Source organism: Sminthopsis crassicaudata, chromosome 1 (genome assembly GCF_048593235.1).
Source record: "Sminthopsis crassicaudata isolate SCR6 chromosome 1, ASM4859323v1, whole genome shotgun sequence".
NCBI lineage: Eukaryota > Metazoa > Chordata > Mammalia > Dasyuromorphia > Dasyuridae > Sminthopsis > Sminthopsis crassicaudata.
The window spans coordinates 29,730,528-29,752,160 of record NC_133617.1 but is presented as its reverse complement, the minus strand read 5'-3'; the positions used below and the strand labels follow the sequence as shown (position 1 = coordinate 29,752,160).

Below are 21,633 nucleotides of genomic sequence, written 5' to 3'. Positions count from 1 at the left end.
ATGGAAAGCTCGGGGTTTGGACTCAGTCCCTCTCATGTCAAGTTGGGGGTGTTCTTGCTGTTGGCGGAGGCCCTTCTTCCCCGTGTGTGCTGCACCCAAAAGTCAGTGTATTTCTCTTTCTATGAAATCATCATCCCCAGGAGGCTGAGGGGCTGGAGAAGAGGAGACCCAGCAGACGAGATGCACTACTCATTCTCCATGAGGAGGAAATGGCACGTCATCCGCCTGAAACGCAAAAAGGGGCTCTTTGTCCAGAATTTCCCCGTCTACACCTACTCCAATGGGATCCCAAGGCTGGCCGCGCCTTTTATCCGCAATGACTGCTATTACGATGGGTACCTGGTAGGGGACCAGGGCTCCTTTGCATCCATCAGCACCTGCTCAGGGCTCAAGGGGATTCTGATCATCCAGACCATAGCCTTCGGCATCCTGCCAGTCAGAGCCTCCAGAAAGTTTGAGCACGCCGTGTACCGCCTGTCCAAGGTGGCGCGGGATGCCTGTGGGGTCAAGGAGAGGGAGAGCCCGGAGTTCTGGGCAAGCGTGAAAGGCCTGGGCCTAACGGGGCCTGCCTCCCACCTCTTCCCCTTCGCCTGGACCCACCCCAAGTACCTGGAGCTCTTTCTGGTGGTCGACAATGCCCGCTTCCAGATGTGGGACAGGAACGTGACCACCACTATCCAGACCCTCATGGACGCCCTGGCTCTGGTCAACCAGCACATGAAGCAGGTGAGCCTGGAGGTCGTGCTGACTGGGGTGGAGATCTGGTCTGAGAGGGACCTGGTCCAGATCTCCTGGGACCTCCAGGAGACACTCGATGGCTTTAACCAGTGGCGAGCTTTGCAGCTACCCCAAAGAGTGAGACATGACACCGCTCACCTGGTCACTGGGCAGGATCTGGGGAGCCACCAGGGCCAGGCTTTCGTAGGGAGCGTCTGTGGCCCCGGCAACACCGCGGGGGTGGAAGCCTTCGCCCACGAAGATGTGCCCCGCTTTGCGGCCCTCCTGGCCCACGAGCTGGGCCACAACCTAGGCCTGAAGCACGATCACCCCGGCTGCCGGTGCCCTAACCCACCACCCTGTTTCATGCACAAGTCCGTGCCCTTGGAGGGGGGCTTCAGCAACTGTAGCCTGTGGAGCTTTCACGAGATGCTGGGCCAGGGTCGGGGGACCTGCCTGGACCACAAACCCGAGCCGAGGAGCCCCTTTGGGAGGCGCTACTGCGGTAACAAGGTCGTGGAGGAAGGGGAGGAGTGTGACTGTGGCAACGGCCAGGGCTGCCCCTGCTGCCTGCCCTCCTGCTACCTGAAGAAGGGCTCCGACTGTGCCTCCGGGCCCTGCTGCAGCAAATGCAGGCTGGCCAAAGCCTCCACACCCTGCCGTCCCAGCGTGGACGAGTGTGACCTCCCCGAGTACTGCAGTGGCGCATCCCCGAGCTGCCAGCCTGACAGCTACAAACAGGATGGGACCCCCTGCCAGGGCGAGGGCCGCTGCTACCGTGGCCGCTGTCGGAGCCTGCAGGGCCAGTGCCAGGAGCTGTTTGGGGTGGGCTCCCGGGCAGCCCCAGCACCCTGCTACCTCATGAACACCCGGGGGGACCGCTTCGGGAACTGCGGCAGTGAGTGGCAAGGGCCAGTCCGGGTATTTACCAAGTGCCACCCAGAGGATGCCCTGTGCGGTAGCCTGTACTGTAAGGATGTCCAGAGGCTGCCTAGCATCAGAAGCCATGAGACTTTGGTCCAGTTCCTGGAGGGAGGTACGTGGTGCTGGGGGGCAGATCTTCCCAGCGCCCTGGATGCCCCCAATGGTGGCCTGGTCAAGGACGGCACATCGTGTGGCCCCGGCAAGATCTGCATCAACCAGTCCTGTCTGGATGTGGAGCCTGCGCTGCCCTCCAACTGCAGCCCACTCCGGTGTCACCACAGGGGTGTCTGCAACAACTTACAGAACTGCCACTGCCACCCTGGCTACCGCCCTCCCACCTGCGAGCTGCAGGGCCCCGGTGGCAGCCTGGACAGTGGGCCCTCCCCCAGGGCCAGGGCCCTGCACCAGAAGCTGGCCATGCTGCTCTGGTCCCTGATCGCTGCCATCTTGCTGCTCATGCCCTTTGTCTTGGTGGGGATTTGCTTCTGGTGGAAGATGAAGGGGGCGCCGGGCAAAGAGCTGGAGATTCAGGCTGGCCCGGTGGGCAGAGAAGGTGCATAGGCCCGAGCCCCTGGCTCACTTCTATAACAGTCCAACAAGAGCAAGGTCATGGGTCCCCAGCCTCCTCCCCAGGGACCGGGCCTGCCAGGAAATCACTGGAGCTCCCAATTTTTTAATTAAAAATGAATGAATGTCACTTCCACAGAAGTCCTATTCAAACCTCATGGGGTGAATATGAGACTGGCAGAGAGTTTTCAGTTCTCCTCAAGCATTTAGCGAGCAGGGCTGGTGCTGAGGCTGGAAATTAAGCTCTTCAGTGTAAACCATCTGGGGTTTTCTTGGCAGAGATAGTTTGCCATTTCCCTCTCCTGCTCATTTTACAGATGAGAAAACGGAGGCAGGCTGGCTGACACGGCTTGAAACTATCTGAGGCCAGAGGGGAGCTCCAGGTTGGGCACCTAGCAGCCAAATGGAACTAGGGAAACTTGAATTCAAATCTAGCTTCACCCAATCCCTGGCTATAGGACCCTGAGCAAATATCACTTCACCTCTGTCAATCCAGAAGTACTTAGGAACACTGTGCGCTCGGCACAGTGCTAAGCCCTTTCTACAATACTAGTACTCAAATCTCATCTATGACATTACTGGTGCAAGTCACTTCAACTGTGCCTGCCTCAGTCTCCTCATCTGTAAAGATCATCTCCACATCAGGGTCTGTGGATAGGTTTGGGGGGAGGAGGGAGGTATGGGAAAACAAATAACATCTATATCTTATTAACCTCCAGCTGAAAGTAACATTGACCTTAATTATTTAAAAACCCAGTTCTGAGAAGGGGTCCATAGTGTGTACAATCCCAGTATCCAATATGTCTGTGTCTATGTATATATGCATTATATACAATTCCAGAATCTGATACGTCTGTGATTATATCTATGTCTGTATCTGTCTATGCATGTGTGTAGAATCCATGTTTGATGTCTATGTATGTATCTATGTCTACATCTGCGTCTGTATCTATAATAATCTGTGTCTGTATCTGTCTGTGTCTGTGTCTATGTCTTTCTCTATGTCTGTGTCTGTGTCTATGTATCTATGTCTGTGTCTGTGTCTGTATCTATGTCTGTGCCTGTGTTTATGTCTGTGTCTATGTCTGTATCTGTATCTATATCTGTGTCTATATCTATGTCTGTGTCTGTATCGATGTCTGTATCTGTCTGTATCTGTGTCTGTATCTACGTCTGTGTCTGTGTCTATGTCTGTGTCTGTATCTATGTCTATCTATGTCTGTGTCTATGTAAATATGTCTGTGTCTATGTCTGTGGCTGTGTCTGTATCTATGTCTGTGTCTATGTCTGTATCTGTCTCTGTCTGTGTCTATGTGTCTGTGTCTGTATCTATATCTGTGTCTATGTCTATGTCTGTGTTTGTGTCTGTATCGATGTCTGTATCTATGTCTGTATCTGTGTCTGTATCTACGTCTGTGTCTGTGTCTATGTCTGTGTCTATGTAAATATGTCTGTGTCTATGTCTGTGGCTGTGTCTGTATCTATGTCTGTGTCTCTGTCTGTGTCTATGTGTCTGTGTCTGTGTCTGTATCTATATCTGTGTCTATGTCTATGTCTGTGTCTGTGTCTGTATCGATGTCTGTATCTATGTCTGTATCTGTGTCTGTGTCTATATCTGTGTCTATGTCTATGTCTGTGTCTGTGTCTGTATCTATGTCTGTGTCTATGTCTGTGTCTTTATCTATATCTGTGTCTATGTCTATGTCTGTGTCTGTATCTATGTCTGTATCTGTGTCTGTATATATGTCTGTATGTCTGTGTCTGTATCTATGTCTGTGTCTATGTCTGTCTGTGTCTATGTATCTATGTGTCTATGTCTGTGACTGTGTCTATGTCTGTGTCTGTATCCATGTCTATGTCTGTGTCTGTATTTGTGTCTGTGTCTATGTGTCTGTGTCTGTGTCTATGTATCTATGTCTGTGTCTGTGTCTATGTCTGTGTCTATGTCTGTATCTGTGTCTGTATCTATATCTGTGTCTATGTCTATGTCTGTGTCTGTGTCTGTATCTATGTCTGTGTCTATTCTGTGTCTGTGTCTATGTCTGTGTCTTTATCTATATCTGTGTCTATGTCTATGTCTGTGTCTGTATCTATGTCTGTATCTGTGTCTGTATATATGTCTGTATGTCTGTGTCTGTATCTATGTCTGTGTCTATGTCTGTCTGTGTCTATGTATCTGTGTCTATGTCTGTGACTGTGTCTATGTCTGTGTCTGTATCCATGTCTATGTCTGTGTCTGTATTTGTCTGTGTCTATGTGTCTGTGTCTGTGTCTATGTATCTATGTCTGTGTCTGTGTCTATGTCTGTATCTGTGTCTGTATCTATATCTGTGTCTATGTCTATGTCTGTGTCTGTGTCTGTATCTATGTCTGTGTCTGTCTGTGTCTGTGTCTATGTCTGTGTCTTTATCTATATCTGTGTCTATGTCTATGTCTGTGTCTGTATCTATGTCTGTATCTGTGTCTGTATATATGTCTGTATGTCTGTGTCTGTATCTATGTCTGTGTCTATGTCTGTCTGTGTCTATGTATCTATGTGTCTATGTCTGTGACTGTGTCTATGTCTGTGTCTGTATCCATGTCTATGTCTGTGTCTGTATTTGTGTCTGTGTCTGCATTTGTATCTATGTCTGTGTCTATGTCTGTATCTATGTCTGTGTCTATGCCTATGTCTATGTCTATATCTATGTCTGTGTCTATGTCTCTATCTATGTCTGTGTCTGTATCTGTGTCTTTGTCTATGCCTGTGTCTATGTCTATATCTCTGTGTCTATGCCTATGGCTGTGTCTATGTATGTGTATGTATCTATGTCTATGTCTGTATCTATGTATGTGTCTGTGTCTGTGTCTATGTCTGTGTCTGTGTCTATGTCTGTCTGTATCTGTGTCTGTATCTGTATCTGTGTCTATGTCTGTGTCTTTGTGTCTATGTCTGTATCTTTTTTTGTGTCTATGTCTGTGTCTGTGTATATATACAGACATACACACATACATATATATGCATATATGTACAATCCCAGTGTCCAATATATGTGTGTGTGCATACACATACACAGACATCGAACACACCTGCACACATATGCCTGTCTGCACATATGTACAATCCTACTGTCTGCTATGTCTGTTATATGTACATATGCATGTGTGTATATAAACATATACACATTCATACACATGGACATACATACATTTAACTTTTTTCTAGTGCCTGCTCAGACAGTGTGGAGTGGGGGGTGGACGGCACTGCCCAGTACTCTTAAGAACCACTTCTGAATTTTTCCCACCTTCTTCCAAGGACCTATTGATCCGGAGACTTTTTAACCTCTATTATTCCCCTGGCAGGGCAGGGAATCCCAGATGCAGTTGTAAGTGCCTAACTCCTGGAGTCCCCACACTCCTCTACCAGTTGCCAGCCCAGTTCTCCCTCTAACTTCATGGCCATGGGGTGATCTGACCCAGCCCCGGTTTGTCTTTTGAGCCAAATTGACCCTGCAGTTGGGGAGACCGCACTCAAGTTCCTGGGAAGCTCAGGAGAAGGTGGGCGTAACAATCCCAGCACCTGATGGGTCCCAGAAGACTTAACCTCATCTTTTTCTTGCTCCCTTGCCCCACCCCAAGATTCACAGTCCAACCTTTTCATCTGAAGTCCTAAAAAAGTAGTGTCTCCTTAGATAGCATGATGCTTAGTATCAGACTTAGTATCAGACAGAGAGACCTGACATTGGCTCAGACCCTTCCGAGCTGCGTGATCTTGGACAAGTTACTTCACTCTGGTAGCCTCAGTTTCCTCATCTGTAAAATAAGCTGGAGAAAGAAACGGCCAACCACTCACTCCAAGAAAAACCCAAATGGGACCACGAAGAGTCGGGTACTACAGAGATGTCCAAACAACAATAAAATGAGGGTCTTGGATTAGATGTTTTTGGAGGTCCCTTCTAATTCTAGATCACTAGTCCTGTAATTCTGTGATACAAAATAGACTTGCCCAGAAATGAGGGCCAGTTATTGACACTTTGGCGCCCTGGATCACTTGAGTCTAATTTGCCTTCAAGCTCAGAGTAGAGCTAATAAGAAAGTGGAAAGATGAGTATTTGAAAGCCCTTTTGTTCCAGGAAAATCAGATCAATCTTGACCTTGGTTTTTTTTTTCAGGGTTTCCCAACATCCCCCAATGCCCAATGCTCAAGACAAGAAAATTCAGTCTTTGTTGTGGTTAATCTCCGACAAAGTGTTGGAGGACATAAGTGTTTATTCTTCCCCATATCCAAGGGAACAGAGTTATACATCTAACAATAACATTTATAAATAATTCTCTGGGGCTTTATTGTTTCCAAAAGAGAGTTCCCCAATTCAAAGCCTTCCTGAGGTAATAATAGCCATCCCAAGAGGTGAAGGTGGACTCATCTCCTTGAACAGAGAGCTTCACAACTAGAAATGAATGGGGCTGATGGAAGGGGAAATAGAATGATACGGTGACCCAAGTCACTGCTCTCCAGATTCCAATAACCTTCAGAGGCCTGAAACACCGGGAGGACTGGGAGAGGAGAACAATGGGGATAAATGGAGTTCCAAGCAGCTCCCAGCAGCTGCATCCCACAGCCCTTCTCCCCATCACTGCCAAGGACAGTCCTGCACACTGACCCTGTCTTGCTGGCTCCACTCAAGTTTCAGAGAACAGTAGAGGCAGCATTTGCTGAAGTGGGTCTAGACTCTGGGGCAGCCAGACTTCCCGTGTAAAACCTTTTCTGGGAGCGAAGCAGGGGGGTCTGGGTGTCCACGTCCCTCCGGGTCTCCCGCCTCAGCCTGTGGAATCTGTGTTGTGTCCAGCCGTAGACCCCACAGTTGAGCAGCCCCTGAGATGCTGCCGTCAGAGCCTGGAGGAACCAGAGAGCTAATGATGTCCACTTTGCAGCCCCCCACAAGGACCCCCTGCCCAAGGAAGGGCGCCATCCTTTTCTCAGCCACCCATTAGTCTTTGCCTTTTCAAAGGCTATTTCTACTTCTTAGACCCATAACTAGGATGTTTTGGGGCACAGAGGTAAGAATAGAGATCACTCAAGGAGTAATCAGCAAGGAGAGAAAGATAGCTTGTCTTGGGACGCCTCAAGATTTCTATGTTGCTGCAAACCTGCTCATTGCTGAAAAGGCAGGGTGAGGTGAGCCAAGGGATGGAGATACAGCTTCCCAGGAGGTTATATACTTCAGTTGATGCCCTCTAAATGTTAGCACCCAGAGACCATACTCTGGTTGCCTTTCCCTCGTTATAGTCTTATGTTTGCTCAGGTTCCCTCATTGATTCCTACCATCAGTCCCCTGTCCTGACATGCAGTAGACAGAGCCTGTGGCCACCTCGGTGCCACCAGGACACTGGTCAGAGGCAGGAGACCTCTCTCTGGCAGCCACATCCCACCCTGAGCTTCAGAAATTTAAAGAGCAGGTTTCTCAATGACTTCTTAGCTCTCTCTATACCAACCTGAATCTTCTCAGGGACAATTATTTCCCAGGAAGTACATAAAAGCAAAAAGACAGCACTTGACGGCCAGCTGAGCAGCCCAGAAGAACTGGATTCAGGTCCCTGGATAAGAAATCACCTCCTTCCTTCTTAGTTCCCTCTTCTATAAAATGACAAAGTTGGACTAGAAGATCCCTAAGGTCCCTTCCATTCTCAAGTTCCCTGAATCTATGATCTATGATTTTTCTTAGGTGAGCCTAATCTTTCAATCAGATCACTACCCACAAGCAGATGACCACCTTCAAGCTTCCCAGAAGTTAAATTCCTCCCAAATATTCTCCTCCCCCCCAAAAAAATTTTTTTTTATCCAAGTTTCAAAAGAGTACAGCTTAGAGCTTTTGTTTTCATTATGAACACCCCACCCCTACATTTGCATTTTAAAAAAAATTTTAGTCCAGATTTGGAACAGCTAGATGGCCCAAAGGATAGAGCACCAGCCCTGAAGTCAGAAGGACCTGAGTTCAAGTTTGACCTCAGATACTTAATACATGATAGCTGTGTGACCCTGGGCAAGTCACAACCCCAATTGCCTCCCCTCTAAAAAAAATTTTTTTTAGTCTGTATTTGTGATTTAATTGGTATTTTTTAATTCTTCTTTTGTAATTTCATTAATATTTGAATTTTTTTTCTTTTGTTGTCCAGACTTGGGATTTATTTTTAAATTTTTCTTTTGGGGTCCAGATATGTAATTTCATTAATTTTTTTAACTCCCCTTTTGGGAACTAAGTTTGTGATTTAGAAATTTGAGGTGTAAAAGTCTTTGCCTTGATGCGAATCAGCTGCTTATAGTTTTAGAAAGTTGTGTGGGTCACTGAGAAGCTAAATGACTTGCCAGAAGTCTGGGTAGGTTATGTCAGGGGCAAGATCTGAATCCAGAACCCCCTGATTCCAAGGCTGGCCCTTCCTCCCTTTACTCCATTGTGCTGCTAGCATGGCACCTCATCTGGAGCCACCTGGAGCCCTGCACTCTTGGATGTCTCTGGGCATTCTGGGACAATCCCCTCATTGATTCCTGCTTCTGTGTAGCTGGTGGGAAACATTTATATGGGCTGAGGGAGGTAGGAGGCCAGAGGTCGGATAAAGGGGAGACAGAGGTCAAAGGCAAGAAATGGGTTACCTGGAGAATGTAGAGGGCCATGTGCAGCTGAGTGCTCTCCGGCCTGGTCAGCTTTATAATCACCAAGATGACGGCTGTGAATGCAGAGAGTGAGCTTAGAGAGATCTAGCATCAAGCATCATGGCTTTAAGAATTTGGAGGCTATTAGGGCCTCCAAATCATGAATGAAACCCCCCCCCAAATAAAAACACAAATAAATTTGGTTTAAGGTTGGGGAAAACTTTCTAAGAGTGAGAACCATCCCAAATGAAGCAGCTGCCTGAGAAGGGGAAGAGAGAAGCCTCTAGTCTGCACTCCAAGACTTCAAACAAAGACATGGCCATTGGTCAGAGGCTGGAGATGGGAACCTGGCTCAGGGAGACACTGGACAAGATGGCCACCTAGGGTCCTTTCCATTCTGACTTGGGATAAATTTCCACGGCGTTCCCTTGTGCCCCAGAACACAGAACTATGGCCAGGATTCCTGGAAATGAAACTCAGAGCTTGGTGGACATGCAGCCTCAAGTCTGAGAGGACAGATAATTTCTGGGTCTCATTTCTGCCTCCATTTCTGATGGATTTTATTGGAATTTGGGCGTTAATGATGGATAGATCTGCTGGAAGAAGATACTATTCTCTCAATCTAAGTTTAACCAAAAGCTGGATGACCTCTTGTTGGGGTGTCAGAGGTTTAGGGTTAGAGACCTAAAACTAAAGAATCACCCTATGGGCCTCAGTTTCCTCCTGTGTAAAATGAGCTGAAGAAGGAAATGGTAAACCAGTCCAGTATCTCTGCCAAGAAAAACCCTGAAAGAGGCCACAAAGCGCTGGACGGAATGGAGAACAACAGGCTTTGGTAGTTTGACAGGCTGGTTCTCCCAGACCCTTTTCTGGGCTGAAATGCTTCTTTCCCTGGCATTCCCAACTCTCTGCTGCTCACCTGGACCCCAGCAGCAAAAGAAGGCAGCTGGATAAAAACACACTCGCTGCTCGACCATGCGGATCACAGCCCACTGCTCATCTCCCAGAAAGCCAGTGGATTTAACAAACTTCTTATGTACCATCTGAGCCCGGATGAGTAGTATCTGGATGAGGAAGAGGAAGGTAAAAATGGAGGCAACGTGGAGGGTCCAATGTAGTTAGGAACTCTCATCAACATGATGACCAACCACAATTCTGAAGCCAATGATCAATATCATGTCACTCAAACACTTGTGGACATGACCAATGTGGGAATTTGTTTTGCTTGATTATGAATATTACAAGGGATTTACATTCAGGAGGAGAGAAATTAGATTTTTATTCATTTAAAATTTAACTGAAAACAACCAAGGAAAAAAAAAAAAAAACCATTCTGATTCCTCAAGGCAAACCCCAGTGGCTAGGAACTCTGGAATCAAATATAATTTCTACTTTTTGACATTTAAAACTCTTCAACACTGGCCTCTAACCTCCCTTTCCAGCCTTTCCTCAATCAGCAAGTCAATGATCATTTATTAAGCACCTACTTTGTGGTGAATCATCTGTTGTGTAATGGAGATTCAAGATACCTACATTCAAGAAAATGTACATCATGTACATTTGTATCAATATATACAATGATATACGTGTACATGTATGTCAAATTTATTCAAATTTTGGGAAAGCTCAAGCCACTGGGAGGCTCAAGTCAGGCAATAAGTAGAAGATGGATCTTGAACTGAGCAATTTGAGGAAACTAGAAATTCATTTATTTATTTTGTTTTTTCCTGAGGCTGGGGTTAAGTGACTTGCCCAGGGTCACACAGCTAGGAAATGTTAATCATCATGAATGATATCATATATAATATATAGATATAAAGAGAGACACACAGAAACAGAGAGAAAAATATATAATGTATAATATTTACAGAGAGAGAAAAATATATAATCTATATTTACAGAGAAATATATAATATATATATTATGTATATAACATATAAATATAAATATAAGAAAAAGACAGAGAGAAACAGAGACAGAAAGAGAGAGAGAAAGAATTAAACCTGTGGGAACTAATGGGATCATCAAGAGACATAGCATAGAGAGAAAAGAAAATAGGTCCCAGAGCAGAGCTTTGTGGTATAGCATAACTGGGGGCTTGATATGAATGAAAATCATCATCATGAATGAATCATCAAAGGGGACTTGAGGAAATGGGGACATACAAGAAAAAATGGTTGAGAAAGCCAGAAGACAGCGTCCTGGAGAAGAGAGGGTGATCAGTATTGTCAAATATTGCAGAGAGATCAAGAAGAATGAAAAGGGAGAAAAAGCCATTAAAATTAGCTACCAGGTCACTGTGCTTTCAGAAAGAAGAGTTCACTCAGTTGAATAATAAAGTTGGAAACCAAAATAAAGTCTTAGAAGAGAGGTAAAGACAAGAAATGAGAGTTCTGGGAGTTTGGTTTCAAAAGAAAGGGAGAATATGGAATGATAATGTGGGAGGTTGGTTGGGTCTCAAGAAGTTAAGGGGTTTTTAGGATAGGGTAGACATGAGAGTATTTGTCATCAGCTGGGAAGGAATCCAAAGAGAGACTGAAGGTTGGAGAGGGTGTGATGGTTATGGGGATGAAGGACATGGGAAGGGTGAGATTAGGGAATATGTAGAAGAACTGTCCCGGGAGAGGAGAAAGGGCTCCTTTTCATCAGACCCTGGAGTAGAGGAAGAGAGAATGGTGGAAGACACCAATGGGTTATGAAATGTGCAAAGGGTGGGCAGCTAGGTGGTGCAGTGGGTAGAGCACCAGCCCTGAAGTTAGGAGGACCCGAGTTCAAATCTGGCCTCAAATACTTAATACTTCCTAGCTATGTGACACTGGGCAAGTCTTAACTCCCAATTGCCTCAGCAAAAGGAAAAAAAAAAAAAAAAGAAATGTGTAAAAGAGTGAACTTCATCACAGCCATCCTCAATTTGTTCAATAAATGAATGAATTGAGGTAGTAAGTATAAAAAGTTGAATCCAGGTCTTCCCAAATACCAGTCCGGGGCTCTATCCACAATGTCATTTTGCTTCATGACACTGAGGAACCTTCCAACTCTGAGATGAGGATTTGGAGTATTTAGGAAAGATCTTTATTATATAAATTATCCCAGATCCCAAACCCCACCCAGTCCTGGCCCCCCGGACCGCTGGCCCCCCAAAGCAAGCTAGCAGTGTACCACAATAGTGAGTAGACTGAGCAGGAAGCTGGTCAGGAAGGTGATGAGCCCGTAAAAGTAGAGAGTCCTGCAGACAGAGGTGCTGGCAGAGGGCAGGAGTTCAGCCATGGCCGGGGGCGGCGAGTGCATCAGCAGACACCTGGGAGGGATAAAGGAAGGGGAGTCAGGGGGGCAGAGCAGCCGTGATCCCAGGAGGTGTCAATGGCTGAGGCAGAGCAATGGATGTGTCGCTCTGAGACCCTCGGAATGTCCAGGGTGCTTTGTAGTCCCTGGTCACTGCCCACCCCGCTGCCTACTCACACACACTCGCACACACAGTCACATACACCCACTCACTCTCTCTCTCTCTCTCTCTCTCACACACACACACACACACACACACACACACAACATGCAAACACTTGTATAAACACACATATGTACACCACTTATACATACATATAAATACATGCCTCGGTCCCAATAGCATAATGAAAGCATCCATCTCACAGGACTGTTAGGAGAGTTAAAGGAGACAGTGTCTACAGAACTTATGTGCATGTTGGCTTGGCTTGTTTTTAAACAGTGGTGGGCTATGGAACTGGGCCTGTGATTTACCGATGTGGATGTAGCCCCATCTCCAGGCAAGCTTTGTGGTCTCCTGAAGGATGTTTCATTCTTTCAGGGAAATATGACTTCTGATGCATTGGGAGATGAGAGAGAGAGACAGAGACAAAGAGAAAGAAAGAGACAGAGACAGAGAAACAAAAACAGAGAAATGGAATCAAACAGAAAGAGATAGAGTAAGAAAGAAAGAAAAAAACAGAGATGGAGACAGAGAAACAGAAAGAGATAGACAAAGATAGAGAGAGACAGGGGGGGGAGAGAGGAGAGGCACAGACTCTGAGACCCCCAAACCACAGCTATGGGAGGAAGAGCTGGTACCTGGAGTTCTGGCATCTACTCCTCCAGAGTCCCCTAAGATGGACTTGGGTGGGGGGCGCTTTGGTGGCACTGAGATCTCATCTCTCTGGGATCACAGGGCCCGCCTCCTGAGTATTCCATCGCCTAAAAGAACATGGCTGCCTTCCCCAGTTACTGCTTTACTGCTTGCTTCGATGTCTACCCAGTAACCATGATTCTTTTGTATAATATATGTTTGGTACAAACCAGGAAAGAAAGAAAAAGAAAGAGAAAGAAAAGAAAGAGAAAGAAAGAAAGAAAGAAAGAAAGAAAGAAAGAAAAGAAAGAAAGAAAGAAAGAAAGAAAGAAAGAAAGAAAGAAAGAAAGAAAGAAAGAAGAAAGAAAGAAAAGAAAGAAAGAAAGAAAGAAAGAAAGAAAGAAAGAAAGAAAGAAAGAAAGAAAGAAAGAAAGAAAGAAAGAAAGAAGAAAGAAAGAGGAAGGAAGGAAGGAAGGAAGGAAGGAAGAAAGAAAGAAAGAAAGAAAGAAAGAAAGAAAGAAAGAAGAAAGAAAGAAAGAAAGAAAGAAAGAAGAAAGAAAGAAAGAAAGAAAGAAAGAAAGAAAGAAAGAAAGAAAGAAAGGAAAGGAAGGAAGGAAGGAAGGAAGGAAGGAAGGAAGGAAGGAAGGAAGGAAGGAAGAAAGGAAGAGGAAGGAAGGAAGAAAGAAAGAAAGAGGAAGGAAGGAAGAAAGAAAGAAAGAGGAAGGAAGGAAGAAAGGAAGAGAAAGGAAGGAAGGAAGGAAGGAAGGAAGGAAGGAAGGAAGGAAGGAAGGAAGGAAGGAAGGAAGGAAGGAAGGAAGGAAGGAAGGAAGGAAGGAAGGAAGGAAGGAAGGAAGAAAGAAAGAAAGAGAAAGAAAGAAAGAAAGAAAGAAAGAAGGAAAGAAGGAAAGAGAAGGAAAGAGAAAGGAAGGAAGAAAGAAAAAGAGAGGGAGGGAGAGACAAGAGAAGAGAGAGAGGAGAGATAGAGGAAAGAGACAGAGACAGAGGAGGGAGGAGAGAAGGAGAAAGAAGAGGGGAGAAAGAGAGACAGAGACAGACAGATGAAATGAATATGAGGTAAATTTGACTACAACAGAAAGTGTATGAATGGGGAATTAATATGAAATAAGACTGGAAAAGAGGTGAGGAAGAGAATGGTTCTGATTGAAGAAGGTAAAAGGAGAAAGAGCAGAATAAAAAGCTTTGAGCTTTACGCACCTGTGACTCTGGCTGAAGTTATGGAAACATTCATTGCTGTTTCCCAGGCAGAATACAGGGACCACCAACAGCAGAGGGATTAGGCTGGAAAGAGAGCACATGACCTTAGGAACATGACATTTTGTGGCGTTCCTTTCTCTCCAGACTGCCTTCTTTCCCCTAACACACACACACACACACACACACACACTCACTCATTCACATCTCTTTCTCTCGCTACCATAATTGTCCGAGAACTTTGTCTCTTTGTTTATTTTGTCCTCCTGCTCCTGCTCCCGCTGAATCACTTCCTCTAAGTCTTCCCTGCTTCTCTAGCTTCATCATGTCCATTCTTTTTACATCAAGCAGTATTCCCCGCCATTTAGGACCATAATGATTCTCCCGTTTCCTTGTACCTGGTCCGTAGCATCCAGAGAATTCAAACACTTACGAGAAGAGGAAGGAGGGGCAGAATCTCACCTGGACAGAACAACAGCTATCCACCCAGCTCTGGAGCTGTAGCCCTGAGAGTGACAAATGGGATCAGTTTCCTGCTGCCTCGTGAGAAAGACCCCAAGGTGAAAAACACCAACCAGATCCCCTCTTGCTAATTCAGATCAATACCTCCCTGCCACTGCAGTGCCCGAGGGATCCACAGGGTAAGGGAAGGGAGGCACAATCCTTGCCTTGTAATAGGAAGCTCTGAGTTCAAATCCTGCCACATATACCTACTAGCTTTGTGATTCTGGGCAAGGCACTTCACCTTGTTTGCCTCAGTTTCCTCATCTGCAAAATGATTCTGGAGAAGGAAATGACAACCCACTCCAGTATTTTTGCTGAGAAAACCTCAGAGTCATAGAGAGCCAGCCATGACTGGAAAATGACTTAACAACAAATAAAAGATAGTTAATTGACTCTGTGGGGCAGACCCAGGAGTAATGGAGAGACAGTCTAAAGAAGAAATCTTAGGAACAATGTAGATGAATACCCTCCTAACAATTAGGACTGCCCCAAAATGCAATGGACTGTCCCCAAAAGTAGTGGATTCTTTTTCCCTAGAAGCTTTCAAATAAAAGCTGGATGGCACTAGTCAAGGATCCCAAGAACTAGAAGCTGTCTCAGAGGCTTCAAGTATAATTCTCTTATTTTTACAGATGGAGAAACTGAGGCCCAGAGAAATAAAGTGAATTAATAAGTATCATAGCTAGGATATAAACCTAGACCCTCTGCCTACATAACCAGTGCTTTTTTTGGACATATTGGGGTGCCTGATCTAGTATTATATAAGGAATATATGTTTAGGGAAGGGTTGATCTAGTGGAAGCCCTCTTCTAAGCTTCCAGGTTCTGGACCAACTTGGGGATCCAGATCATTTTGAGCAATAAAGCTGAGGGAAATGGAAGGAGTTCATGCTTTCTCTCCTTAAGGCTCTTTCTTGAACCCCTTTATTCCCTGGGTTTCCTTCCTCTTCTGCATCTCATTCTCACTCTTGGCTATTGTCAAAAGACACAGGCATATTTAAACCAGGAAGGCAGAGAGTAGAATGCATGTAACTCAAATTCCCTCTTTATCCAGTTATCATTAGGGAATGGAAAAACTCTACAATTAGAGAATAAAGCAGACATGGGCCAGAATTGTGCTATGGAGCCTCAGGAAAGAGACTGGCTTCAATAAAAGTTATTAAGTATCTCTGCCTTTCAATTAAATGCAAGACATTTATAATCATTTATTCCGGGCCACTGGGCTGAGCTCAGAATTCGCAGAAGAAATCAATCAATAAGTATTTATTACAGAAACAGATACTGTTCTTCCTTTTAGAAGAGGACCAATGGCAAGATGGGTAATGTTTGGACTCGCCTGTGAACTGGATTTAAGTGAAACGGAGCTTTGAGAAGTCAGCTTCTCTCTCTCCTCAGAGAGCAATGTGACAAGACATAAGTCAAAAGGACTAGCTTAGGACTGGAAAAGACCATTTACAGATGAGAAATTGAGGCAAATAGGGTAAGGTGACTTGTCCAAGGTCACACAGCTAGCAAATGTCTGAATTCAGATTTCAACTCATGAAGACGATTCTTTGTGATACCAGGCCCAGAACTCTATCCACTAGGAACTACCCACCAGTAGTAATCTTTCATTTATCTATCTATAGCAGTGGTCCCCACACTTTTTAAATAGGGGCCCAGTTCACTGTCCCTCAGACTGTTGGAGGGCCGGACTATAGTAAAAACAAAGCCTCACATTCTGTCTCCACCCCTCAGCCCATAAACATCCTCAGCGGGCTGCATCTGGCCCGTGGGCCGTAGTTTGAGAACTCCTGCTCTATGGTTTCCAAAGTGGCTCTTTCTGTATTCTCAGGGCTTATCACAATATCTGGCATACCATGGGCACTTAATAAATGCTAATTGACAGACTGATACATACATCTAATATATATTATATATTAGATACAAATTATATTAGATATATTAGATATTAGATACAAATTATATATAAAATAAATGTTGTGGGTAGCACAGCATTCTGGAGAGAGAACCAGCCTCAAAGCTCGCTCCCAACCTCTCCACCATGTCCCCCAAGGATGCTTCTGCCCCATGGCCCTTCTTCTGATTTAGACAGCTGAAAGGGACCTCGGTGATCATTATGCAAAGTCCACGCAAGAACAAGAATCCTCTTAAAAATTCACATGACATGTGGTCTTCCCAAGTTCTACTTGAAGACTCCCAAGAAAGAAGAGCTCATCCCAACTGGAGATAGCCTCAATTGTTGTTTTTGGGGGTTGTGAAGCGATTGGGGATAATTGACTTGCCTAGGTCCCCTTGCTAATAAGTGTTAGGTGTCTGATGCTGGATTTGAACCCAGGTTCTTCTGCCTCCAGGGCCAGTGCCTCTATTCACTGAACCACCTAGCTTCCCCTTAAATTAACTTTTAAAAAAGTGTTAACAATGATTTTCATTTTTATACTATAGATATTTCCTAATATACCCCACCCCACCCCAGTGGGTCCCACCTTGGGCCAGATTAGAACAGTTTAGCAGCCAAGCCTGACAGCATAAACTCCATTCCTCACCAGTAGTCCCTCACCTTCTCTCTCAAGAAAGGATTAAAAAGACTTTACCATTGTGGATGCTGAGTAGATATTCTGGTTGTATTTCACCTTCAGGTCCATGTAAAGGTGCCACGTGTAGTTGACAGTGAAGAGAAAGGATGAGATGTAGAAGATCTAGGAAAAGTCAGACAGCCAGTCAAATCTGTCCACTTGCCCATTCATTCCCTTGGCCCGCCAAATTCTCCTAATGGCACTAACCATTTGCTGGTTCACCAGGATGGGGTGCACTTCAAAGCTAATCTGTGACTCAACCCAACTAGTGTTCAGCTCCAGCCACTAGAGCGAATGTTGAGGTTGTTGATATCTACTGCTGTACATTCACAATACCACCAGCAGCTGCCCCTACAGAGAGTTTACAGCTATTTCCAACAGTGTTATGGTAAAGGTTTAACAACCAGCTTTCCAGAAGAACAAACCAATCCATAATACTCTTTTAAGTTTAATTTGTACCATTAACCTTTTCTCCATGCTTATGATGAAAATTTAACAATTGACTCTAACACATCCCTGGATGGATTATATTTCTAGCCAACCTGATACATCACAGAAATTCTTTGGAGTTAAAAAAGAAATCTTGGAAGTTACCTAATCCAAATATCCATTCAATGCACAAATACGACAGTCCTAGAGAGGATTCTGGATAAGCAGTCATGAAGACTCTGCTTAAATAATTGCAGTAGGGCTCACTGCCCCTCACAAAGCAGCCTATCCCAAAGTCGAGCACAGTGCTTTAAATAGAAATGAATACATGATGAATTGTCAGTATGGGAGATGTCCTGTGTGAAAACTCACTTCACCACCATGCATTGCAACTCAACCATTACTGAGTAGTTATGTTCTAGGGAACTGTCTGAAACAAACAGTGGTTCAATGATTTGCCAGTATGAGAGATGGCATTTGAATCCAGGTTTGGATTCTGAGCCCAGAACATTGTAGACTACTTCTTGCTCATAATAAGAGCATAATAAGTGTTTATTGAGGAGAAGGGAATTCCTTCTATTTCTCAACTCAACTCCTTCCAACTCAAGTTCTTTCTAGCCCTTAATAAAATTCTCCTTCTCTATAATTTTCAATCATTGAGTCTAGTTCTTCCCTCCACAGCTACAGGGACAGTGTTTTCTCTCTTGGATAAAATCCCTTTGTGTGCACCTTAAATGTTCTCTTCTCCCTTCAGACAGCTCTAGTTTCTTCAACTTTTATCAGATAATGGTTTCTAGGCCTAGTCATGCTCCAATTTGTCAGTTTTGGAGAGAGCGAGAAGTGGTGGGCAATAGAGTCTGGATTTGTGATTTTATCAGTGTAAAGACCTCCCAGTGTGGAAAAAAATCCACCAATGCAGATCACATCTTAGGAAAACTGAAGGGGACCTTACACCTGTCTGATTTAGAGATCATCTCATCCAACTCCCTCATTTTAGAGATAAAGATACTGAGATTTAGGGAAGCAAATTATATGCCCACAGTCACACAGCCAGTATGTGTCAGAGATTCCTGACTCTGAAGGTAGTGCTGAATTTTCTTCTTTAATGCTATCCCCAGAATTAAAACCAATATTCTGAGACTTGCAGATCCAGATTAAAAAAAAAAAAGAGGGGGGAGATTTTCATATTTTAAAACAACAACAAAAATTTTTAGAAGTTTTTCCCCTCTAAATAGTGAGTTTCTCAAGAGCCCATAAATATGATTGAGAGAGTGACTATTGTGGAATTATAATGACCAAGGTGGACAACAGAGAAGTGAGAAAATATATTCTGTTCCCTTCTTTGCAGAGATGAAGGGCTATGAGTGTAGAACTCTGCATATACTATCAAACGTAGTGTTCTCTTGAACAGTATTTTCATTTTCTTTTTTCATCTTTTCTTATAAGAGGTGGCTCATTGCATAGGGAGGAGAGAGGTAGAGTGAGAATTATTTGTTGCTGTTCATTCATTTTTCAGTCTCCTTTGACTCTTCATGATCCAATTTGGGATTTCCTTGACAAAGATACTGAATGGCTTGTCATTTCCTTCTCCGCTCATTTTAAAGAGAGGGAAATTGAGGCAAACAGGGTAAAGTGACATGCCCAGGGTCACACAGCTCATTAGTGTCTGAGGCTAGACTTGAACTCAGAATGATAAATCTTCCTGATGTTAGACCCAGTGCTCTAATTAAAGGTGATGTACAAACAAAAAGTATCCATTTAAAAAGTGAGTTGGAGGATCTAGGATTTGGGGGGAATATAATAAACTACATGAAGCAAGGTCACCTTGTAAATATTTATAAGGCTAATGGCAAAGAAATCATCTTAAACAAACTCATGAGTCTTCCATCCCATCCCTAGCAAAGGATGAAGAAGCAGAGAGATTCTATGATGTTGTTCCCATGATCCTTCTGAGAAAGTTGGTTGATATGACTTCAGAGTGATGATGGGCAAAGAATGGGGACATAGGGAAGTCATTATATTGGCAAATATGTTTCAGGTTGAAGAAGTAACAATCACAACTGGGAGGCGCATTCAGGCAGCGTCCCAGAATGGACAATGAACCATTCTGGTGATTTGTGTTGAGGATGGGTGAGAGTAGGCAGAAACTTGAGCCAAAAAGACCAAGGAGGAAGAGATTGCCATGATCCAGATAAAAGAGGCTGTTGTTCAGTCATTTCTGACTTTTATCTGACTCCTCATGATCCCATTTGAACTTCTCTTGGCAAAGATACAGGAGTGGTTTGTCATTTCCTTCTCCAGCTCATTTTACAGATGAGGAAAAGGAGGCAAAGTTAAATGACTTGCCCAGAGTCACACAGCAAGAAATGTCTGAGCCCTATATGAACTCTGCTCTTCTTGTCTCTAGACTTGGCACTCTATCCACTGAATCTCCTCGCTGTCTCTATACTTTCTCATCTTTTAAAAAACTTTATTCCAAACCCAATAAACTTTGGATGGAAAACACCATCTGCATCCAGAGAGAGAACTATAAAGACTGAATATAAATCAATACATACTATGTTCATTTTTTTCTTGTTTTTTTTAATTGTGGTTTGTTCCTTTTGTTCTGATTTTTCTCTCCCAACATAATTCATAAAGAAATATATTTTTAAAAATGAATGTACATCTATAACAAAAAATGTTGTTTTAAAATTTATCTGGGAAAAATAAATAAGCAAGTAAATAAATTAATAATAAAAATAAATTTTAAAAGTTAAAAAAAATCTTTATGCCAATGTTCTACACAGCAATTCAACCATCCAGTGACACTGGTTTCCTTGCTATCCCTTACGCAGAACACTACATCTCTCCAATCTGGGCATTTTCTCTGGCCGTCCATCAAATTCCTCTTCATCTCCATCTCCTGGCTTCCCTGGGTTCTTTGAAGTCCCAGCTAAAATCTTACTCTCTACAGGAAGCCTTCCCCAACCCTTCTTAATTCGAGTGCCTTCCCTCTGATGATTATTTCCTCTTTATCCTATAGAAAGTTTGTATATATTTGTTTACATGTTGACTTCCTCCATTAGATTGTGAGCTTCTTGAGAGTAGGAACTGGGCTTTTGTCTTTGTATTCCTAGGGCTTAGCTAAAAATGCCAAGCTTCTCCGCTACATCCAGGGCCACCTCCAGTGGTCCTGATCTATCTCTGGCCACTGGACCAGATTGCTCTGGAGGGGAAAGTGATGCTGGTGACCTTGCACAGCCCTCCCCCTCACTCAAATCCAATTCACCTGCAAGTCATGCAAGTCACCTTCCTGATGTCATGGTCTTCCTCAAGAACAAAGGACAAACAATAATAACAACCTAAGCTTGGCACACAGTAGGTGCTTAATAAATGCTTGTTGACTGACTGAAACTGAAGCTGACAGATTTTCATAAATGATTCCCTGGAGCACATCAGATCTTTATGATCACATGATTGGCTAATAGATACAAGAGCATACTGTGATTATATGTCCATGGGACAGATGCTTTCCCCAGGTGCAGTCTTCTTCCTTTGCCGGCTTCTGGTCCAGACTACCAAGCTCTCAGACTCTTGCCCTTTACCATCTATGATCTTGTACAAGAAACTCAATTTCTCTGGGTCTCAGTTTCATTGTCTGTGAAGGGAGGTGGGGAAGAATGGTCTAGAATGATGACCAGGCATCTGTGGGCAGTGGGTGGTGTAGTGAATAGAGTACTGGACCTGGAATCAGGAAGACCTACCAATCTAGCCTCAGATGCTGACTAGTGAGTCTGGCCATCAGGTTTCCCATCAGCTTAGATCTAAAACCAGTTACTCTGAATTCAGAGCCAGTGCTTTGTCCACCACACCACTCAACAAACCTAAGTCATTACATTTCTCTGCCTCAACTTCCTCATCTGAAAAAAATGAAGATAATAGGGAAGCTACAAGAGGAAGTCATAAACCACATAGAAGGTGACTACCTGTATTGGTAGAAGGAGTTTCTTCATTTGG

The 21,633-nt window shown here is 44.3% G+C and overlaps 2 protein-coding genes across 3 annotated transcripts in view; one reads left to right on the top strand and one right to left on the bottom strand.

Annotated features, from left to right (window-relative positions):
- On the top strand, positions 1-2,338 carry LOC141559247 (disintegrin and metalloproteinase domain-containing protein 1-like). The gene has a single exon (XM_074297290.1). The coding sequence runs from the start codon at positions 1-3 to the stop codon at positions 2,200-2,202; it is 2,202 nt and encodes a 733-aa protein (XP_074153391.1). The 3' UTR covers positions 2,203-2,338.
- A 4,072-nt stretch (positions 2,339-6,410) lies between these two features.
- Positions 6,411-21,633, bottom strand: part of TMEM116 (transmembrane protein 116) — a 66,050-nt gene continuing 50,827 nt past the window's right edge. For both annotated transcript variants that reach the window (XM_074297287.1, XM_074297286.1), the window contains exons 5-11: positions 17,224-17,328; positions 14,589-14,632; positions 14,130-14,213; positions 11,996-12,134; positions 9,756-9,900; positions 8,837-8,910; positions 6,411-7,081 (exon numbers count right to left, since the gene is read on the bottom strand). In XM_074297287.1, coding sequence (XP_074153388.1) covers positions 6,875-7,081; positions 8,837-8,910; positions 9,756-9,900; positions 11,996-12,134; positions 14,130-14,213; positions 14,589-14,632; positions 17,224-17,328 — 798 coding nt within the window. In that variant the 3' untranslated portion in view covers positions 6,411-6,874. The remainder of the gene's footprint in view (positions 7,082-8,836; positions 8,911-9,755; positions 9,901-11,995; positions 12,135-14,129; positions 14,214-14,588; positions 14,633-17,223; positions 17,329-21,633) is intronic.

Excerpts from the sequence above, each read along its gene's own strand:
- LOC141559247 (XM_074297290.1), top strand. The coding sequence starts at position 1 with ATGGAAAGCTCGGGGTTTGGACTCAGTCCCTCTCATGTCAAGTTGGGG.